General features: G+C 32.5%; 1 protein-coding gene across 1 annotated transcript in view; it reads right to left on the bottom strand.

Moving 5' to 3' along the window:
* The window catches only part of LOC123658247 (actin cytoskeleton-regulatory complex protein PAN1-like), a 126,113-nt gene that overhangs the window by 92,720 nt on the left and 9,783 nt on the right, over positions 1-23,610 (bottom strand). The window contains exons 3-6 of the mRNA XM_045593687.1: positions 23,316-23,429; positions 11,219-11,440; positions 8,586-8,670; positions 7,416-7,483 (exon numbers count right to left, since the gene is read on the bottom strand). Coding sequence (XP_045449643.1) covers positions 7,416-7,483; positions 8,586-8,670; positions 11,219-11,440; positions 23,316-23,429 — 489 coding nt within the window. The remainder of the gene's footprint in view (positions 1-7,415; positions 7,484-8,585; positions 8,671-11,218; positions 11,441-23,315; positions 23,430-23,610) is intronic.

The raw sequence follows: 23,610 nt of genomic DNA, 5'->3' as shown, positions 1-23,610 counted from the left end.
TACCAAATCCAAAACTTTCTTTTTAAGGAAAAAACGAAATGATGCCGTTGGCGGCTCGAAATTTTTAGCTAACATTAACAAAATAATACTGTACAAAGGATTCCAATCCACGAGTGAATGTTTATAAATAAAGTCTCCCCGACTGCGGTCGCTTTATAATACCGAACAAAGGAACAATAACGACTAACAAAGAAGTTAGAAAAGAACAAAAGCATATATCATGGCGAGTCAAACAAACTGTTTCCTTCCAATCGATGCAATAACAATAACAATACGGCGATCAGAGCGTGCGTCAATTAACGATGCTTTCGATTGATCTAATTCGGAAGTCGAAACACGCTAACGTACAAGTTTTTCATAGCTTTTAAAGTATCTTGATCGCTGTCCGAATTAACGGTCCAATGATTTTTATCCAAAAGAAGACGTAAAGCATATTGGGCACAGGTGGAAAAGAGATAGAACTTTTGATCAGGGTGTGGCTATCAGTAGCTACTTTGTATTCATTGAAAGCATCTACATAGTTGCACGCGAGTGCATAATTTGTGTATGTGAAAATGTTTATGTGTCTGTATATTAGGCAGTCACGCTTGTGCTAATATATGCTAATTTTCTCGCCAAAATGTACACATTGAAGATAAGAAATGAAATAATGTCATCGACCATAAACGATAAGTAAGTAACGATAATACGGTATGTGGTATTAAAATAAAATATATATCGTAATTTGTTTATTTTATCTAAAAAAAAAAACAATAGCAAAAATGCGGTAAGAAATTATTTAAGGACGACAAAAGAGAAACAAATAATCAATTTTACAGAAAGTTTTTGTGACATACTACATCATAGATGTCAATGGCCAAAACTAATCGGTGCTTACAGAGCAATATGTGTAACGGGCACCGCTGGCGTCTTCTCCGTTGCACAATGGTCACAATTCACCAAAAATCACTTCACAACTCTAAGCGGAACATTCAAAATTGGAAACATGTGACGCTAGTGCGGTGAAAGGTAAGATGCGTTCCGTAAACCGTTTCGAGCAACGAGTAACCGTAGTCGTGCCGGCGCGGGAGAATGGCGCAAACTGGAGCCGGGGGGAGGGAGGGCCCTGCGCGTCACGCCCCGCCGGCTGCCCGAGCAAGCCCGGCCATCAGACACAGGCTTGCATAATTAATTAGACTTCACACTTCCACTCATACATTGCACCTTCCGTAGATGCAAGGTCATCTTTTTTGTTGCTATACTCAACTGTGATAATTGGTATTGATAAATCGTGGGTCTTCGCTATCTTTTTAACGCGGTTTACATTTTGTTTATTAAATGAATAATCGTTTTATTCATATGATACGATAAATGTTAGGTCACCTTATTGACCTCAAAATGTTTTATGTAACTTGAATCGTACAATAGTGTCGTACCTGTATTTTATTCTGAATGTTGATTATGATTTCTTATTATTCAAAGGAACTCGAATAGAATAATCTGATAATGTTGACGTTTGTAAATGTTTTAAACATTTTATCCATGTATTAATATATAATAAATACACTAAGCAATTATATGTGGTTGTCAGGAACATAAAACGAACTGTTATGCAGGTCAAAACTAATATTAACCTTCAAACGAAACAAGAACAAAGTAATGAGTGGCACGTTAAAACAGACCCTTTTGACGTCCCAAGGGGATGGGTTGGGGGATGGCGCGCCAGACGAATCCCGGCATCCCGCACTTGTCGCGATCGATATCGTATCCGCTGCACGGGAACTCGCATTAACTAACTTTGATAGAAGCAGAAAGTCGGCCGATGTTATTGCAAACTTTACCGATTACACGTACCCAACTAACTCTCCCCTCTTCATAGTAAATTAATCAACTGAACACGCGACGATGCCATTAACAAAACTTGTGACTACAAATGGAACGAATCATTTTATATTAAAACACAAACAAATTTTTTTTAATGATTTTTAGACGTTATTAAATTAATATAACCTTAACAATAACACAAAGTAAGGCAAAATTCCGAAAACAACACATCAAACTTTTTTTTTGCATAATACTAAATTTAATTTTATTAATATTAAAACACTAATATTTTAGAGAACGTGTTTATCGAACTTAAAACAACATCATAAAAAAGCGAAGTGGATTTAAATATTGAAAAAAACGAGTGTAATTTAGACCACACGACTGAAATAAAACTTCTTTAGCTTCTCTAACTTATATCTCCCTCTCCACTTCCGTTTGCCTCACCCGATCACACTTTTCGTAATGCTCTCGTCACGCATCACGCAAGAAGTATTAATTCAAAACATCTTTGCTAATAATAAAAATAAAACGTATCCAATAGGGTGAAGACGCTATCAAAGCGAATACATCAACGTAAACAAGTGCCCCGGAGCCAATTCTGCAGTAATAAGAAAAGTTTCAATCGATTCAAGCTGACTCGACTCTCACGGTACACGGCTATGAGAAACTCACTGCATTCTAATGTACACAGATCCGATTGCGTAATTTAAACGTTCGTCGATTTTAAATCATTTGGCATTGAACGATTGCATCGGCATTGAATACACATTAGTTGCAATCAGATAAGATTTTATGCTAAACAAACTGAAATTGTAATACGAAAAAATTAGTTATTCATAACTCAAATATAATTTTTTTGAATCACCTTCAACTGATCCAAAATAATTTAGATAATTAATACGTAAAACTTTAAAATAATTTAATAACAAAATCCACATATTCCAAATTTAGGCCAATTGATTATTTATTCATAAGATTTGGCAGCTAAATGAAAAGTTTTTTGGTTTTGGCAGTCGTCCAACTGTAATGGTTTCTCCGAAAACTTACTAATAACTACAAGCGAGATAGCATGTTTCATATCTGTTATATTTTTATACCTATATTACAATAGGCTAAGACTTATAAACAAAGATAAGTTTCTATTTTATTTTAAAATTGCCTCACATTATTACTCGATGATACATAAACAAAATAACCAATGACTTAGGGAACAACCATGAGTACTATAACCGTAGTGATTATAAAGTTTATAGGAAAACTTAACAATTACCAGAAAAACTTAATGAATTAATTAAGTATACAATGCTTTGGTACTGAAAAACTATGTACATTAGATGGCATCAGATAATTAAGATGCAGAAGACATTAAAAGTATACTCATCCATAGATTTTTTCCAGAGAAAAGAACCTTAATTTTATTCTCACAGATAAATGCAATCAAAGTTACTTTTCATGCAATCTAGAATATATTTTAAAATTTAATCTCGAAGTCACGTTTAGATAGTAACATTGCTGGCAATTTAAGTTGGATTTAACATAAAGCGAACTAAAGAACGAAAGAGTGGAACTATGCTAGCGCTACTGAAGAGTAAAGCGTAGATGATTAGTTTGAAGATGCTTTATGGATTCGCTAGTTCCGAACATTTATAATGCTTCTGTTATCCCTCATGCCCCACGTAGACTTTGCAAGATAAATTGTTTATGAGTTCCAAGCTCGAGGCCTCTTCTCTTGAAAAAGGGTCGCTGAATCAGACAAATTGCTGTGAAAACAAACTCCTCTTGTCAAATCGGAACGCTCTACTCGGCTTAATCGCATTATTGGGAAGAATTTATGTTACGTTGAATATCCAATTCAATATGAAGGTGGATCGTGTACTTATTAACAGTATACGTAACAACCGCTCTGGTGTAGAGGTGCGTGTAGATGCCTAAAACACCGACGGTTTGCGGGTTCGATTAACGCTTGAGATGGATATTTGTATTTGCACAAATATTACTTTCCGGTTAAGATGGCTATATACACAGACCGAAATATAACATATAATATATACAATACATATAAAATACACAGGCTAAACACGGGCAGCAGCCTCTTCGGTGCGACAAAGTCAGCCCTGCGGTCACCAACCCGCCTGCCCAACCTGGTGACTATGGGCAAAACAGATGAGTTCATACCATTTTTGGCACGAACTTATGAAGGCCTATGTCTAGCAGTGGACTGTGAGAGGACTAAATGATGATGATGATGAATGATAAGATGGCTATCCTTTTGGGTCTCCCACCGTTCCTCGGAGAGCACTTTAAGCAGTCGGTCCCGGTTGTTATCATATACACCTGATACCGATCGTTACTCATAGTAGGAAATATATCTGCCAACCATAAGCGTTGTGGATTAAGCTCCGATCCTTTTTCTATATGGAAAAAGAAGCCTATGCCCAGCAGTGGAATGTTGCAGGCTGAATGAAGCGTGTACTTATTGTTGTATTCATTATCATATTTTTTAATCTTAATTTTATGAAATACTCAGATAAAGAAAAGAAATATTATTGCATGATTTCCTAACTGCCTAATACAAATAATGTTGAATAATCTTACGGACACTATCCTAAATGTAATAATTTACGTACCAGGGGGATCTGTGTAATATCGAAATTAAAAATTTAACATGTAAATTGTAATAGTGGCAAAGTACTACATGCTCAGTTCATGGAAATGATTAAATAAGTTATCGTGATAAAATAAACGGCTATTCGCATTTAACACAAACACAACTTGATAACATTGGCACACATGAATACGAGTAAATTACAAACGAGAGCAACGTATGCATACGAAGTAAGCAATATCGATCGTTGCACGCCACGAACGTGACTTACATACCTATATAAAACATCTATTATAACCGCATGATTCATTAACAATACTAGTAAATTAATGAAGAAAAAAACATGTACTGTGAAAATATAAAACCATATATATGACACGCTTGAATACAAAATTATATTATATTGTTTACTTATCAGTATATCATTTTAACAAATTTTATGAAAAATTTGTTTTTGTTGTAATATGAAGTCAAGCTAAGGATATTAAAATGTTAAAAATATATAATTATAATAATGATTTGAGTAGTACATGTGGGTGTCATAAAGGTCGACCCGAGAATTTTTGCCTTTCAAGGTGAAATTTAAAGGCAAATATAATAATAAATATAGCACTATCCAATACCACGTCATGTTCACGTTAAGTAACGATTTTCTCAAATATGTTAAAATGTATTTTGGATTAAATTTACGTTTTAATTTGAATTAAAAATATATCCCTTTTAACACATCACTCAAAAGATTCTTATTTGTATCTGCGCAGTAGCTGGCAGCTGTCCTTCCATAACGTATTAACTGAAGATTTTACCATTATTTAGGGCTAGCCTAATAAAATACCTTATTATCATTCAACCTTCAAATATACAAAAAAGTGTTGGCGTTACGCATAGTCTCCATTTTGAGATGAGAATTTTATAATATTAAAGAAGGTTACGAACTTCAAGGTTATATACTACATTTACAGAGACAATTTATATGAACAAACTAGACGCCAAACGTTCTTGAAGGTTAAGTAAGACCTTGTACTTAGTAATCCATGGGTCCTAGAGCTTTGAAAACAAAACCGTCAACTTTTTAGTTTCCATTGGTCGTTAAATTATTATTAAGCAATAAATACAATTTGAACAGAAGTTTTAGTAAAAAATAAATATATATCCACATGAAATTTTTAATTCAAAAAATTGGTAACATTAGACTTAAAGAAATAAACTACGTATATAACGCATACATATGTGACTTACTTCAGCCTATCGCAGTCCACTGCTGGACATAGGCCTCCCCAATTTCGCGCTACACATCCCGGTCTTCCGCAATCCTCATCCAGCCTACACCGGCAATCTTACGTAGATCGTCGGTCCACCGGGCCGGAGGACGTCCCACACTGCGTTTGCCAAGACGCGGTCTCCACTCTAGACCCGTCTACTCCAACGGCCATCGGTCCTGCGACACAGATGACCAGCCCACTGCCACTTCATCTTGCTAATTCTGTGGGCTATGTCGGTTACTTTCGTTCTCTCGCTGATAGTCTCATTTCTAATCCTGTCTTTGAGAGAGACCCCAAGCATAGCCCGTTCCATTGCACGTTGAGCGACTTGTAACAATGATTATTATTGTTACAGCCTTAAAAACATTTATGCACTCTTTGTAACGAAAAGAAAACAACGCATATTAAATTATTGATCCTCTCTGGCGAAACATTTAAATCGTTTTATATAGGTGGTCTACTAAAATCAGAAATAACAAAATATCATTGTAATACTTATATTTTTATTACGTTAAAAGAAAAGTAACCTGGTCTCGAGTGTAACAACGTTGAACTAAGAATAACAAACCCAGACATGTTTATGAGCTCCTACGGAAAGTTAATTATCTGATAGCCGTGTTCTCCCAGTAGCCGATCTAAATTAGATTTTCACAGAAGTTTTCAATCCAAGTATTTAAGCGAAGTATTCGCTAGCGTCCAACTCAAATACCCTACGATTCACATTAGTTGGTACATTCTTGAACTAAGTCCTCGGTTTCTAGTACAATATTTATATGAGTTCAGTTTTGCAATAGCATAATCATATAACAAGTGCTGTGAATTAATACCACAAATAATAAAATGTTTAAATACTTGTTTACTGTATTTATGTAATGTATGTCACTTAATTTACAGAACGATATTTTCTTTTCCTTTTAATAAACATTAGTAATAAATATTAAATTGACAAAATATACTGTATGACGTTAAATATGACTCAAGACACTGTTTAAAATCTTCCTGCTAGAGTAATTTATTAGTCATATATGCCATATTTAGCTGAACTGGGCACGGTGGCGCTCTAAATCGGCGGATGCGTCACCGAGCGCCGCTTCCACTTAAACGAATAAAATTACATAGATCAGCCCGCCAGTCTGCAATCATAACTCACTCTCCTCTGCTTTAAGCTTAAATTGATACGACTTAAAGAGCTTATTACGCTAAAAATAACAAGACACTATGGAAAAATACAAAAGGATTGGTGCTGTATTATGGTGGCAGAGTAATTTACATACATATGTGAATTAAAGTTTGGAATAAAACAGGTCGAACACTCAAAACGTCGCAATTAAAAATAATATTAAAATAACAAAAGAGAGTTACCTACCTTGAATAGACATAAAATCAACGTAAGTCATAACGCGTTCTTTTTTTCTTAAAAATTCCTATTTTTTTTTTTAAGTCAAGTCACACTTACATCAAGGCTGTTTGCATTTTACAGTTTTTTACTCGACCCGATTGTAAAGAATAAACAAACTAGTTTCTCAATAAAAGCGAGCGAATAAAAAAGGTCTTAACAAAACATATTAATGGTTAAATGAATATTTATATGAATCCAACCAGACCCAAAACAAAACTGGTTTCTCAGCTATACATAACCGGTAATGCCATTAAAATAAATGATTTGCATATTTATAGTCTACTACAATTTACACGAAGAGTTATTAACATAACCGACGTTTGTAATATTCTTAATAACTTACTTGGAGGCTAGAGCGAGATCTCCGAGGCATTACACCAACAACTTCTCCCCGCATAATGGACTCTATAACTGTAAAAGAAATTTTAATTATTATAATTAAAAAAAACCATCAAATTAGTTTTCAAGTTTTACGACTGTTAACGTGCTAAGCTATCGATATTTTCCTCTCTAAATAGAGCATTAACCTTTTATTCACGGACGCTGCTAGCATTTAAAACAATTTTTCAAATATTCTTAATATGTTTTGTTAGCATAAATTTTATAGTTAATGTATAAATTCGACGAATATTATTTTAATATATACAAGGCTGTTCGACTCTTTAACTGCGCTCCTTCAAATGGTATGGGTTCTGTAGATGTTATTGATCACGTTCGGCGTGAAAAAAAATCCTAGCCCATTTAGCCCAGCTAGTCCTAAACCAAGTAAAAAGTTTTAAGGTTTTAATAACAGAACAACGTGAATAATATTTGATGAAGTCACAAAGTATTATATATAACAAAGGATTGCCACCGACGCAAACTACGTTAGATCGTAGTAGGGCTTCTCACATCCAATTATGCACATATCGGAGTTAGATTACACTACAGCCGGCTCCCATTACTATAATAAGATGCAACTATATTTATACGTATTCAGTACTACAAACAAAATGCAACTGTGATAAAATGTTTTATAAACAAAAATTACACTTTATCAGCTATAATTAGATATAAATATAAATTTTAAGACAATATTCTCAATTAAAATGTAATTCATTTTATCGTATTAACAAAATATTTTAATATAAATGAATTATGTATATTAAACGGGAGTATTATGGTTGTAGTCCATTTGTGTAAAAACGTATGGCACAACCGCACAATATGTCGATTACATAATCGACACATGTTTACACTATCACAACTTCCCTCGTGCCACTACTTCCACGTGACGAGTTCAACTCTGATACATTTGCGTCGCAATTTATTAATAGAGAATGTAATAAATATTGCTTTTTCATTATTTACGTTATTGGCATCATTACATACATTTAAAGACATTCTTAGTATATTTATATAATTTAAAGAAACAATGAAGTAATAAATCGACATACACATGCTCGTACATTGTATTACAATTACAATTAAAAATATAAGTGGGTACTACTCTAGTCTTGATTAAAAACTTTACCTCCATCCCCAAGTAAGCGCATCTGAACCAGGGCAGGATCTTCACTATGTTCTTCAAGTACTGTGTCGTCCGTAACAGTCAGCTCCTGTAGGAGAGAGTATGTCATATTAAATTGATATTTACAGTTATAAGCCATTGTTAAAAATAAATACTAAGCGAAATAACTCTTTTTACTATTTAGTAGCACAAGCTAGATAACAAAAATAATAACTACTAAACACATAACTATTTTACTTTCTTAACTGAACTTTCATTGTTTTAAATAAAGTATTTACCCTACAGTTCAGTTGTTTGTGTTTTCGTCTGTTAATACCAAGAGCAATTTAAAGAACGTGTATTTTCTTTGTAATGAAAGGCGAGTTGAGCAAATGTTTTGTATTTACACATAAACAAGATCTAAATTCCTATTAAAACTTTCTCACGCCCACGCCACAGAGTAATTTAAATACATAACAGAAGCGTACCTGTTTTATGTTATTTCATCGTCTAAAAATCGAGTAATAACAAATTCTGTCAGCTAGTTCGAGTACATTTGATTGATGGAGTTTAGAGCGAATGTTTACGGTTGGTCTATAACAAAACTGGTACAAGTTGTGATTTTATCATGTTATCAGAATTGATAAATTTTTATTCGTATAACTATGAATATCATCGTAAACCTCTTGCTTCGTTCAATCTTCTCGATATAATGTCAACTCCCAATTCGTACACTATTAAATGAAGGTTAGTTAGGACTTTAATTTAATTATTTTATTATTGTTTTTTTTTTGTAAATATGGGTCAATATTAATGTAAGAAATCTTTAAAATCTGTCGATTGCAACAATGACCAATATATAAAAGGCTGTTCGTAATTAAATATATATAAATAAACTTGAGGTTAACCGGTCACTATAATAGCTCACGTTGAAAGCAACAAAACAATAATATTATTCCGCGCTCCAAGGTTGTCGATAAGCATGTCTTCGGGCCAAAAGACAAAGTTTGGCGCAAACTTAAAGAAACAAAGCGACAAGTTTAGGGAAGTTGCTCGAATATACGGGGAGGGAGCGTGGAGGTTACTCGAAACTTTGACGTCGGACGAACCAACTTTGCTTCTCACTAATTCGCAGTATAAATTTGTTTAACGTCTCAACTTTTTAACTGTAATTACATAGCGAAGTTCAAGATAGATTGAAGTACTTCAAAGTTCTGACAACTCTCTAAACAGTTTGAAGGCAAATTAGTATAATTTCATATCAGAATAGTTTTGCAGTTGTCGTGTCAAAATAATTATATACATATATATATATATATATATATATATATACTATATTTCTCTGTTTTTAATGTGATGAAGCATGATAACAAACGTACTTACAGTAAAAGACTTTTTAAAATAAGACCAGTAGTTTTATAAATTTCTGCTTTCAAGTAAACAAACTGTATAGAATTTTTACATAACATAACGCAAAATTTGTCTATTGAACAGAATTTACAATTAAGCAAATAAGTAAAAACAAAAGAAGTTCAAAACAGCAATAAATTTAATTTGTAATCGAAGACATTATAACCTTATTCATACATAATGCCACGTTGTTTGTTTTGAGCTTCGAAACACTCGATAAACTTTTACTTGGATCTAACTCAAAGGAGCCGATGAAAGAAAAAACAATAAAGTGATTCAATAAGGCAAAACAACAAAGTTTGTTTTGCGAAGTTGGCAAGGGGTGAACGTTGAATGGGCGACGGGGAAACTTCTACCTGAATGTAAGGGGAAGTTAATATAGATAATCATTGTTACGTTACGAATTCATCAAATTTACAATAGCATTCGTACGTATAATAAATAAGAATCAAAAGTAAATATAATTAACTAATGGACTATCGACAATTATGTCATAAATAATTAATTATTAATGGCAATTAATTATTAAAAAGTGTCTGCTCAACTTCGATAGTACGAAGGACCACGCCTATGTGTTTAATTACGTACAACTGTATTGGATATAAAAGCTATTTCATATTTATAAATTAATTAATGATGATTAAGGCAACATGTGGTGTTTATAAAAACTATAGAAAGTTGCATGTTCGTTCGCTTGTACTTGTCCTCTGTTGTAATTTTTAACATCTTTCTTGTGGCATAAAGATGGTATAAATACTAGTTGTCCTTATAAATCTACCATCGTTACTGGATGCCTCTGCGTCCAATAAGCCAAACAGGTTTTAACCACTTCCCGCTTTGAAATTATGTTGTAGAATGCCTATACAGTTACCCAAGCGCACCTTCTTTCAGCTCGCCTCGTAGAGTTTCGCTTCTTATAGGTATTTGTAAGTACCTATCCTTGCTTCTAGGTATCGCTTCTATAGAAAAATTGTTTGAATATGATTTCATTTATTAAAACATTTCTTTGGATAAAGCGAAATAAAAACGTAAAAACATCGAGGCTTACAATTGTAGTAAAAAGAGTCAAGCTACAATAAAGTTTTTCTTACATAAGTGACAATTTCTTGCAAGTAAGTACCTATATAATTTTTTTTTTATAGAAATATAACATTTTATTATTGTAATAGGGTATAACTATAAGCTACTGATAGAGACGATTGTGTGCATAGTGAAAAATATAAGAAATATATTTGTAAGAAACTTACTCCGGTATGTTCGTTAACCCCAACAATAACGGCGGTGTACCACTGAGTAGCGCCGGCGACCCTATAGACTTGTGCTCGACATCCACCGAGCACAGACGGTGTTGTTGTAAGAATACGTTGACCGTCTTGAACTATTCTCCATTCTGCAGCCTCCGCAGCCAAGGCTGATAATGTAGCAGAGTCTAAATCGTCTTCCGAACCTACTAATGACGCGTCCCATTCCTATAACAAATGAATAAAGTAAATTTCTAATATTTATATTAAACAAATAATGTTTAAAAATAATGTTCTAAAATAAAGTTTAAAAACAATGAAGATCATTTTAAAAGATCTCATAAAAGTCTATGAAACACTTACATTAACTATAACTCAATTTCAAACACAAAGATTAGCTTACAAAGATGTCACAACAAACCTACTTTCTCTTTTACAATACAAATAAGGATATGAGAATATTTATACATAGGTATGTATATATAGCAGCTGTATAAAATTGTTTACTTGCACGTTGTTTAATGCACACATCTTAAGTACAGCCACGAGAGTTGTTAAACGTTATCTATATTACAAAGTTTTGCATCTCTCAGATGTTTATGCGCAAAAGTATGTTCACGATATTATGAATAATACGCGCTGAGATTTATCGAGCTTTGCTCACATAACATAATTCCTTCATACAATAATATAATGTACATAAATAGTGTTATTACTTCGCTAGATTGTTATGAATAGTTTGACCTCGTACAACATATAAACATTATGACCCACATTATCTACACCTATGTTAATAGCCTTACTCCTTGTTGGTTTTATGCCCATCGAGGTTCAGCGGCTGTTGCGATAATTGACTATGTACAAACTCGGTATTAACAAAATTAGAAGTATAATTATAGAATTCAGCTTTTGATAACTACCAAATTTAGTGAGCTAATTCAATTTGATATTTAAGTAATGTAGCTATCATCGCTTTTACCGTGTTTTAAATTTTCTTAATAAACCAAAGTTTTAAATTACGAGTAATTACTTGTAACTAATAAAGGACTTTGTTTCTACTCGACGACGTCTTCCGGGGTCCTTCGGCTCGTAGTGACGTACATACGCATTCAGGGGTGCGTGGTGGCGTACGTAAGCAGCGCAAGTTGCTACAAGGACGTACGTTAATGAAGTGGGAGATTGTCCCAGGACGATAGTGGGGGCATTGGACGTGTCCCTGCCGTCCGAAACAGACTTTGGTAAACAAGTACATTTCAATTATTATTTTTTAAATTTTCTCTTCTTTAGAAAATAAATACTAATCCGCGTTTCGCAATTTCATTAATGCTGAGCTTAATAGCTTTATTGGTCGACATTTGTGTCATAGCTTTTTATATATATAAAAATAACGTAAAAATCGACTCAGGAATTCCAGATATTGTCGAATACATTTAACATTAAATAACATGTACATATAAGTACCTGTAGATTCAAATATGTAAGAGATCATTTATACGATTACATTCTACAACATTATTTATCCTGTAGAATAATGCAATACCAGATAAAATAATTGCATCCTTGTCATAGCAACATTGTTTCCACGTAGTCGAAATTACATAAAACAAATCGAGCACGATCAAAAAAAAACGTGCAGTCTACCTCTACATGCAATGCATAGAACGCATACTCGTATTTATGTCAATGTTACAGCACGCTTGCACCTGTGTGCAGCAGACGTATCCGGTGCGTTGACCCTGCCCCGTACTCCCTTCTATAACTATGAGTTTATTGTAGGCGAATACCAGCGAGTGTTATAGGTTTATGCGTCGGCTGTTGGAGGTGGTTAGGCGACACGGAAATCATTTACGTAAAAAGGCAGACGGTTTGTGAAAAACTATATTTCATACGTTCGCTATTTATTTCTTTGACGTTTAAATTAATTACAGTGCTACTATTATCATATATACACATTGAAGGTGTTTAAAATATTAACTTTATTTTAAGCACAGCAAAAAATACATCATAATAGGTTGTACTATACTGTTTTTTTTTTTTTTTTTATTGCAATTCATAAAACCTTTGAATAAGTAACGATTACTACAATGCCGTGTGGCTACGGCAGAATAGAATATAGCCACCCCCTATCTTTCCGTGGGTGTCGTAAGAGTCGACTAAGGTATAACAAAGTTCTACTACGAACTTGGAACAGAAGAAGCTGACAGATGGTGAGATAATCATTCAACAACCGACTTATAAATACACAGACCGGAGATGGACGGCAGCATCTTCGGTACTACAAAGCGGACATTATCCTCCCGCTTGCCCAGCGTGGTGACTATGGGCATTACCCCCAATGATTTCGACGCACGCACTTCGGCACTTAGTTTCTGGCAGTCTCACTATTCCCTTCTATTGCAGGTGGGGGATATAGAACTAATAGAGAGCCTGGATGTCTAGCGCGAACGTCGAGAGGCCTATGTCCAGCTGTGGACTGCGACAAGCTGAAAACATGAATGACTACAATCCATAGAAATACGATCTCGTGCCCTTAAAAGCTTAAATTTTCACGGCCAAACCATTTTCACTGGGTAATCCGAGATTACGACATCGTAATCGCTCGTTCGCTTGTATTTGTGTAAGAGTCACGCTCTGATGAGCTCGAAGCAGTCTTAGTGACTCAGCAGCGTTACGCAACAGTGCCTCGAGGTTTTTACTGTTTAGTTTGCTCAGTTATTCTATTTGGTGAGTTTAGCTCGTGATTAATACGAGGTCGGAGAGAGCAAGAGTTGTAAGTATTATAAAAGTTTGCTCGGTCTGAGAATGTTTTATTAATTTTTGTTTTGACTATTTCTGCGACTTTCATACTACGATAATAGTTTCATATTTATACAATTACTAATGTAATATAGCTGTAAACTTTTTGTTTGTATTGTTTTTTGTTAAATAGAAATTCGTAAATACTTGGATTTTTTTTTCAGAACTGCGGAGCAGCTGCAGTAAATATCAACCAATCTCAATGATATTGAAACTTAACTACGAATCTGCTTTGATAAAGATTATTTATCAATTCTCATTCACGTTTCCTTTCATAGGTCTAAACACATAATTTAAATTTTTACTTAAATTTTACGAGTATAATTATAGATGCTCGAGTAGATGCAGCACAGAAACTTCGCCAAGTTAGTTCAGCAAATATTAATCAGTATGTAGATAGTAAAACAAGGAAGCCATCATGTATGACATACATTCGCATCCCCGCGGCTCATTCAATTTCCTGTCGCCAGGCTGACATGACTCCCCACTCCCTACTCGCTCGTGATAGGATTATTGACAAGAGATTATAGTTTATGAATAATATACGTGTTTTAGCTTTATTTGCTTATCTCTTGTTTATCTATATGTACATAGAGGGAACCGCTTTCGATTATTATTAGCTTTTACTATGTGTCTAATTAAGCGGAATTTTTTGGTATGTGCAATTAAGAAAATGACATAGATTTATAGCTCCGAATAAAAATAAGTTTATTTTACTAAGAAAAATAAAATTATTAAAAATAGTTTATGTTAGTTCTTACAAAGTATGCGTGTATTTCAGTGGGAACGGACGACAGCCCCAGGGGTCTAACTGTTTTTGAAAATAATACGATTCAGTGAGTGGATCTCGAATCGGCCCCGTGGTGCTGTTCCATTAAAATATCTATCCATTTTTAGTTCATTGTTAATATGCGATTTAAAAATTTATTCGTAAAAATAATTTTTGTTGTAGATCAAAAATGAATGACACTACTGTTATATTAATTTTCATTAATAATACTATCATAGTGTTACCAAACTATGTACTTATCAAAAAGTTAAAAAAATAATTTTAATTTTTAAGTTCCGTAACATCAAAAGAATAAAGTGTGTTCTAATCCTTTTAAAACTTTGATATTAAATTCTAAAGTAGATTCTTGGTCAAGAAACTTAAAACAAAGGCTTGTGAAGTAATAAAACGAAGACATAAAACGTACTCTTCTCGAGTTTATATCGAGTTACTTACGTAGCGAATAATATAAAAAGGTTTTAAGGCGAGACAATGCACTCTGTCCTATCCATCACAGATAAAACACGTTTGGAAACAAACGAGAAACGCAAACACGTAAGCAGAGTGGGGAACTATAAATTGGGCTTTTGTGCTCACTTCGGAACGCCAATGTTGTATACTTTAAGATGCTGTTAAATGAATGAGCAGTACCGCTACTTCTTTGTACCGCAAATCGTCGATTTTAACAAAACAAATATCACTAAGTACCTATATAACAGCTACTTTTTCAATAATTTTAACTGTAAATATAGCAACTAAACAAAAAAACTTTTCATAACAATTAGCTTATAAAAGAAATAAAACTCTATATTTATATATTGTAGACGTTGTGTATTATGATAAATATTGCATTGTTCACTTTCAAACAGTTACACAGGTGTGCATCGTAACATAATCAAGCTTTGCTATTTGCAAAGAGGTACGTAACATAAATCACATCACAATATTTTCGTAGACTTCAGCTCTTTGGCTTGTTTTGCATTTTGATCAACTTAACGAAAATACATTACTTTTGATTTTGTAATTATGTCGAGCTTTCTGCTCCAAACAATTAAATTTCTTAAATACAAAATTAAGTTTTGTAACATATGATTAGGAGTTGAGAAAGGCAGGTTTTAATAAGACTTCCTTTTTAATAAGAAAACCCAGAAATATAGAATTCTATGGACGGAAATATTGTATCTTATTATTATAATGGAATATGTACTTATTAAGGCTGTAATTAACATTTTTTTACATTTTCTTAAACCGTTTATAGATATTAAATTATTAGATAATGCTTTACTATTGATAGTTTTAAAAACAGAATTAAAGGTCATTAATTTAAATTTTCCTTGTTATTCTCTTGAATCGTTTACTGAAATCACGTTCAATAATAAAGGAAAATTAGTAATCAATTGTACGTGTGTATTTGTGAAAAGTAATAAAATATAGTAATATTACTATACAAATACATGTAAAATATTACACGCGATGGCGTGGAAAGTGCGGGATTTTTACGAAATGTACTAATTTGAGATAAGGCCTAATTAAAACGAATTATAGCAAAATTAAAAAGTCAGTCATGTTGTGTTGATAAAAAAAGAAAGTAACAATTCGTAAAAGAATTATATTACCATTTCTCATTATCACAATACTGTTTCAACTGTAGTGGATAAAGGTTATCCTGCGAATAAGTTACGATTTATATACGTACTAATATAATATATTATATAATTTTAAAACATAATTAGAGTAGTAAAGAATAGAGTATATACTCTTTATTAATTACATATATAATAAGATATTTAACGTCAAAACGGATATGAATCAAACTACTTATTTCAACGGATCATCCGTTGCCTATTCGTTTGACCGTTATTATTGGCTGGATTAAAATCCGGTTTGAATTGTAATATTAAGTTCTGGACACTCGGTAGTCGCTCTGACCATTTATCGAAGGTTTAATGGTGATCAGATAAGAGAGATCTGCTAGCTAGATTATCTTACTGATTAACGGAATGAAAACATCATATACAAAATTACGTTTATTGTTTATACTAGAATAATACTAGGATTATACTCGTCTAGCTAAAATAAAAACATATGTTGCAAAATGTATAATTTTTATTTATAACTGTTCAAGTGGATCAAATCGATTCATGGAAAAGTGAGTGTGGAACATAAATGATAAGGTACGATAAAGTAACACGTCTCAATAAAATAAGTATGAATTTACAAAACATTTCATCAGATACCGAAATATAATAAAAATAACGATAAGAATACCTTAAATTGAGATATAAACTGTAAGTAAATGCTTTGTGAGATTATAAATGTAATTACATTTTTCTGCTTTTAGAATTATAATTATTCTAATTCTGGCCATGTGACTTACATTATTACTAATCAAAATAAAAACTGTCACAACAATGTAAAACTAATATCATGTAAATACAAAGATTTTTTTCTACAATAATCGAAATTTAATTATATCAAATAATGATAAGAACTTATATTCCGAAAATTTAAAAATAATAATACCTAGCGATTAGCGATGTTTTTAATACAATTAAATAAAGCAGTGAACAAACTAACCTGCATTCGTTTCACAATCGAAATGCAAAACTTAATGTTACGCTCGCTCGACTTTCATCGCCTCGTGATTATGATTAGCCGTGAACGTCATGCTTCGATGCCCATGGAATTCGTTTTAAATTACAGAATTATTTGACTGTTCATAACTTCCTTAAACTTTAAGTTGTCTTTGGGTAAATGTTTTAATTTAATGTTGAATGTTTGTTAATGTTTATGTTTAGTCCCTTTTGTGCATTTTTGTGTTAATATATAGAAATTAACAAAATTGAGTTGTAGGTAGACTATGTTAACGTCCTTTTTTTCTTTTCCTAGTGTGTATATTATATAATTAAAATATTAAATGTATTTTTAATGTTATTGTCTGTTATTTCAGATTGTGCTTTAACAACGAAAGCCTGACTATTTTTTTTTTCTATCAGTAATAATCAATGAGCTTACAATCTCAACCACGGATCATTCTCATTTGTGTCTTTTCTATCTCACGTGACACTGGCAAAATCGACAGTGCCCCCTGGCACAACTGAAAGCCATTAGGCCCAAGAATTATTATCAAATGTTTTAAATAATTTATATGAAAACACAATTTACAAAACATAACATATTTTACATAGTATATGTTTAAATTTATGATTTTGTTCCTGATAGATATTTTTAGACCTCAATAACTATCAGGAACGATTTCTTATACAATTTTTATCGTTTTACATCTTCAGCCATCTATGAGCACCAGATTTAAAAAATAAAAACAGCCTAATGTCCTAACTTCTAACGTACCTAGTAAGAGTACAACACAAAAAGGCGCTTATCAAAGTATTTATTGAATCGAATTCTACAGACAGAATTTAGCATCCGTTAAATTCAGAATGTCATATTCATCAAGGTTAAAAAATGTATATATCTCGATCATTCAATATTAAATTCTTTTATGTATTCGATATTCATAAAAATCAAATGAATTTGGAATGAACGCAGCTTACTCAAATATAAATTGTTCAACTTTATAAATCAGAATTTAAACAATTTCATAAACATATTACGTATGAAATATAATAACGACTGTCATTGTAAGAAGACACTGTTATTACGTTACATAAGAGCTTGATTCGTTTCGTCTTACGCTACACATGCCTACATCAATGTCACGACCCCCTCTCTCCCTCCTGCCGGCCGCGGCTGGGAGGCATCCGGACAGTCTCTAACTGAAAAGTTTGCTCGTTTAAATTTTGCGGGAACAGTTTCTCCTTAGCTGCGTGTATGGCAAAGTCAGAAAGTTTTCATTATCGCTTAATTAAGTTTTAAGGGTGTTTGATTTTTAATAGTAAAAACCATGACAATTATGACAAATTGGGATTATTTACATATTACAACATAATCTATATAAATGAATTAAATAAAAATAGTCCTAACTAGCTTTTTATTCTGTACGTGCTGTCTAATGTAATACATACATTTCATAAAATAGACTTATACAACATTTGTATTTATAGAAGAGAATTCTCGTTAAACATTCAAAGAAAACAAAGCCATTTAAGACTAATTTGAATTTATGAATATATAGGCAATCGTTTTATTAGTTTAATTAATCACTGTTCAACGAACAGAATTACAACCTTGGAGTTAGAAAGCGAGGCAAAGTAAACAAACAAGAGATTAAAGTAATCCAAACGTCATTTTCGGATGTCAAAATAGAAAAAAATAAATAAGGAATAATACCAAAAGTATATTCTGTAGGAGGCAGCCAATCAATCACGCTTTACCGGGAGGCCGAGCTAACCGAAAATAGCGCGACACTGGCATAACCACCACCTGGCGAATATGTATATAATAAAGGGTGGCGTGGGTGAAACGGGCGCGGAAAATCAATATAGCGGGCGGCGAGAATCAAAACATACCCTTTCCACTGAACCTCCCGGCAGCCGAGCGCTTCTGAACACCCCCTCCCTCTCTTCGCCCGGGGAACACCCCTTGTTTGGCAGACACCGTCCTTGATCTCCCCACGTCGCCCGGGCGCGCAAGTTTGGATAAACACTCGACATTCGTATCGTCTCACTGGAAAATTGGGTCGTCTATGCGCTTCGGACGTTCTTTGTCTAGTTTAGTTTTACAAGTTATTTCGACCACGTAATGTATATAAATTTAATTATCGTATAGCTTAATTAAATATTACTATAAAATCGTCTTTTAAGATAATGCTTCATATAAATAAGACTACTGTAAATAGTCGTTGTTATGTATACGAATTTTGTAGTGAAACGACTTTAGAATCGTTGTGATTAGTAACTCGATGAAACGTAAATGCGCCACGATACAGAAAGAAACATATAAATGTATAAGAGAGAATGAGATAAAATACATTACACAGATTTTTATATTTTCGGTGAAAAAATCTCTCGTAAGCTACTTTTCCGAAGTTTCACTTCTGCCGTTCGTGAATTGCACACACACACACACACACTTTATTATTTTTTCTTGTATTAAAAAGCCGTACTTAAAATCCTCTTATATAATTTATATATGTACACAATTTCAAATTAAAACCAATCTAGGAATTTTGTTGTATTCTAGGTTAATGTTGACAATAACCATTTAGTCTATACTCATGTAAAATTATACAAAAATACTAAAAGAGAATTTTCAATCTAATAATTTATTATTAAAATCAAACACTCGTTTAATTTTACTATTATTACATTCTATGTCGTATTATGTAATTCTAAATAGCATGGCACATACCAAAAATTCATAGGTATTGGTTTATAATTCGGGTTTTGGGCTTTAAGCAAACTAAGCTTTAAGTTTTTAAATATCTCTGTATCGTGGATCTTTAAGGTACCATTTGTAAAAAAATGACAAAGAATATCAAAGAACTTGCAATTAATCGGAAAGAAGATACGCTGTGTCCTAATTTTTTAACATTATTTAATCCTACGTGGACCACCGAAGCGGATTATCCTTCTATCCTTTACTTAATACTAATAGAGGCTTTAACCGAGCGGACCATTTACAGTTTATCACTGTACGGTAGAGTTTACTATTGTATTTTTTTTTGGCGAAGTTGGTCAAAAAGGGGATAACGATTTCATTTAATATAAATACTTGTTTTCTGTACTGTACAAATATATATACGGGTTTATCCAGCATAGCAAAAGCATATACTCGACTCATTTCAAATATATTATTGAGTGGTTGAATATATAGTAATTTTGTTTTAAATAATTTATCAAACATTCTCGTTTGATATTCATGGTGTACCTAGAAGTTATCAAGTAAATTTACCCTTCAACATTCGCAAAAATACAGCAACAAACGACATTATCTTAACATTAAATATTCATGACTACTTGCATATTATGAGATTACGTAAATTCCTTTTAAAATATCAAATGGCGGCATATTCCAGCGAAAATATAATATATTCACAGGCTAAAATAACGTCCACCGTATTAAATATGCAAAGAATTATAAACGGTCCCAGCGCCGTACCGTCATAATTTTTTTTTCATTATTTATTTTGATTCGTGTTTAACGCCAACCTAACAAGACTGCTGCAGTGAGTCAAACGCAAGAGAATAATTATGAAAACATTGAAAATATAATTGTCATTTATTCAAAGACAATCAGAATTGAATAAAACAGGTGATATATTTATTATAACTTTTCGTATAACAATAATGAATTTCCATAAAGGTTGTAAGCGTTAACTAGAAAACTTACACAAGATAAAGAGGGTATTTAAATTAATTATATAACATTAAAATTATTTTTATTTTTATAAGTGTATATACAAGTATATTTTGTTGTAATACAAATCACATTTACTTGGTATTTTTACACCAAATGGAGGTTAAATAAAAGATACCTAGGTAAAGTAGACGAATAGATTTAAATTGAATTTCAATTTAGGTTTAATAATATAACCGAATATTTGTATTACTTGTTTTAATTTGCAATGACATTTAAAATATATGAAGACAAAAGGTATTAAGCAATATATTACTATTAGATTAAATTATGTCATTAAATTGGTTTTACTATTAAGGAAAGAACGACTTTATTTAGTACGACGCTAATTTATTAACCGACTTCCAAAAAAGGAGGAGGTTCTCAATTCGACTGTATTTTTTTTTTTTTTTTTTTTATGTATGTTACATCAGAACTTTTGACCAGGTAGACCGATTTCGACAAATTTTGTTTTAATCGAAAGGTGGTGTGTGCCGATTGGTCCCATTTAAATTTATTTGAGATCTAACAACTACTTTTCGAATTATATCTAATAATGCGTTTTTACTTGACGCTTTTTTCGTCGACCTACGTTGTATTATACCACATAACTTTCTACTGGGTGTACCGATTTTGATAATTCTTTTTTTGTTGGAAAGGGGATATCCCTAGTTTGGTACCATGATAAGGAAACCAGGATCTGATGATGGGATCCCAGAGAAATCGAGAGAAACTCTTGAAAATCCGCAATAACTTTTTACTGGGTGTATCGATTTTGATAATTTTTACTTTAATCGAAAGCTGATGTTTATCATATGGTCACATATAAATTTTATCGAGATCTGATAACAACTTTTTGATTAATCTTTGATAACGCGTATTTACTTGACATTATTTTCGTCACCCTACGTTGTATTATACGTTATATCTTTTACTGGGTGCACTGATTTTGATCTTTTTTGTATAAATCAAAAGCTAATACTTGTCATGTCGTCCGTTTTAAATATGATTGAGATATAATGAGCAATTTTTGAGTAATCTTTGGTGACACGTATTTACATGACGATGTTAAGACGACTGTGGTCATGTTCAATACTTTGCCACAACGCCATCTATCAAAATGTAATGAAATTACTTCGTTCACTATCGATCAAATTACAATATTCCACTAGAGTAGAGAGTAGCAGTTTATTCGTTATAAATATATTTGAGCTTTTAATTTTTGAGTTATCGCTAATACTGGGTATTTACTTGGCTATTTTACGTCGACCAACGTTATATTAACCTCATTACTATTTTACTGGGTGGACCGATATCGATGATTCTTTTTTTAATCGATAGGTGGTGCTTGTCATGTGGTCCCATTTAAATATAATTGAGATTTGACTCGAACTTTTTGAGCTATATCTTATATGGCGTATTTACTTGACTGTTTTTGGAGTTTTCTCCTTAAGAATCGATTTTCATTTATGGCCCCGGAATGAAAAAATTTAACAGTAAAATCTACTGAACGAATGACCTTGTTAGAGATGGCGTTCAGACGTTTTCTAATAACGCAATTAGGTTCCGATAGATGGCGTTATTGCATTCATTTATTTACAATTTGATATAGTAATAATATATTTCTTAGACTAGTAAGCCTTTTTGTGCCTATTTAGACAGTTGATCTGAAGGGGTAAACTCCAGTTGTGCATCGGAGCTGTGTGAAAACATGAACATTACATATTTTTAATAAAAAAGACATAAACCGTAATTCAATATAAATCCGCTTCAACTAAAAAACCCGCCGTAATAAGCGATGTCAGCGCTTCGCGCGAATCGACGACGGGCCTTTTATGAAATTTCTGCCTACAATCGCTAACAAAATGTTAGAAATAACAGTAGAACATTATATAATTCTACAATTTTATAATGTCGCGTTATATGGAATACGAACAAAGTATTACTATTTTTTCGTCGATCTACGTTGTATTACTCTTCGATGTAATTGAAGTCGGTTTTTTTTTCGTTTGCGAGCAAACACAATTATAAGAATTAGATTGTAAGTTATCTAACGCCATCTAGCGGCAAGTGGAGAAAACGTTAAGCCTACATAATACATTCGACACGTGTACTACTTGCTTTAATAATATAAGGGAATAAAATCGTAATGGAATTATTAAAAAAATAATTTACTATAATGAAATTTCTACATATTTAGTAATTGCAAAATATGCAAGTTAACATTATTTTATGACTTACCTGGTACGGTTGAAGATTAGCATAGTCGAGAAAGCTAAGTTGCCTGTCGTGTAGATATTCAACTGGTTGTGCGTCTGCTTGGAGTGTAAGATCCGTAGACAGCGGTGTAAATGTCTGAAAAAAATATGAATTAAGTAGGTACTATAAAAATGTAAATGAATAGGAAGTAACGTATCCGTTGACACAGAAAATAAATAATAAATATTTTCGTTTTTAAATTTTATACATTTTAATATAAGTTTATTACTATAAGTTTTTTTTTGTAATGTTTATAAAATAAAGAATAAAATTTAAA

This window comes from Melitaea cinxia, chromosome 12 (assembly GCF_905220565.1).
Source record: "Melitaea cinxia chromosome 12, ilMelCinx1.1, whole genome shotgun sequence".
Lineage (NCBI taxonomy): Eukaryota > Metazoa > Arthropoda > Insecta > Lepidoptera > Nymphalidae > Melitaea > Melitaea cinxia.
The sequence above is the reverse complement of the archived record's forward strand: the minus strand, read 5'-3'. Positions and strand labels throughout refer to the sequence as shown.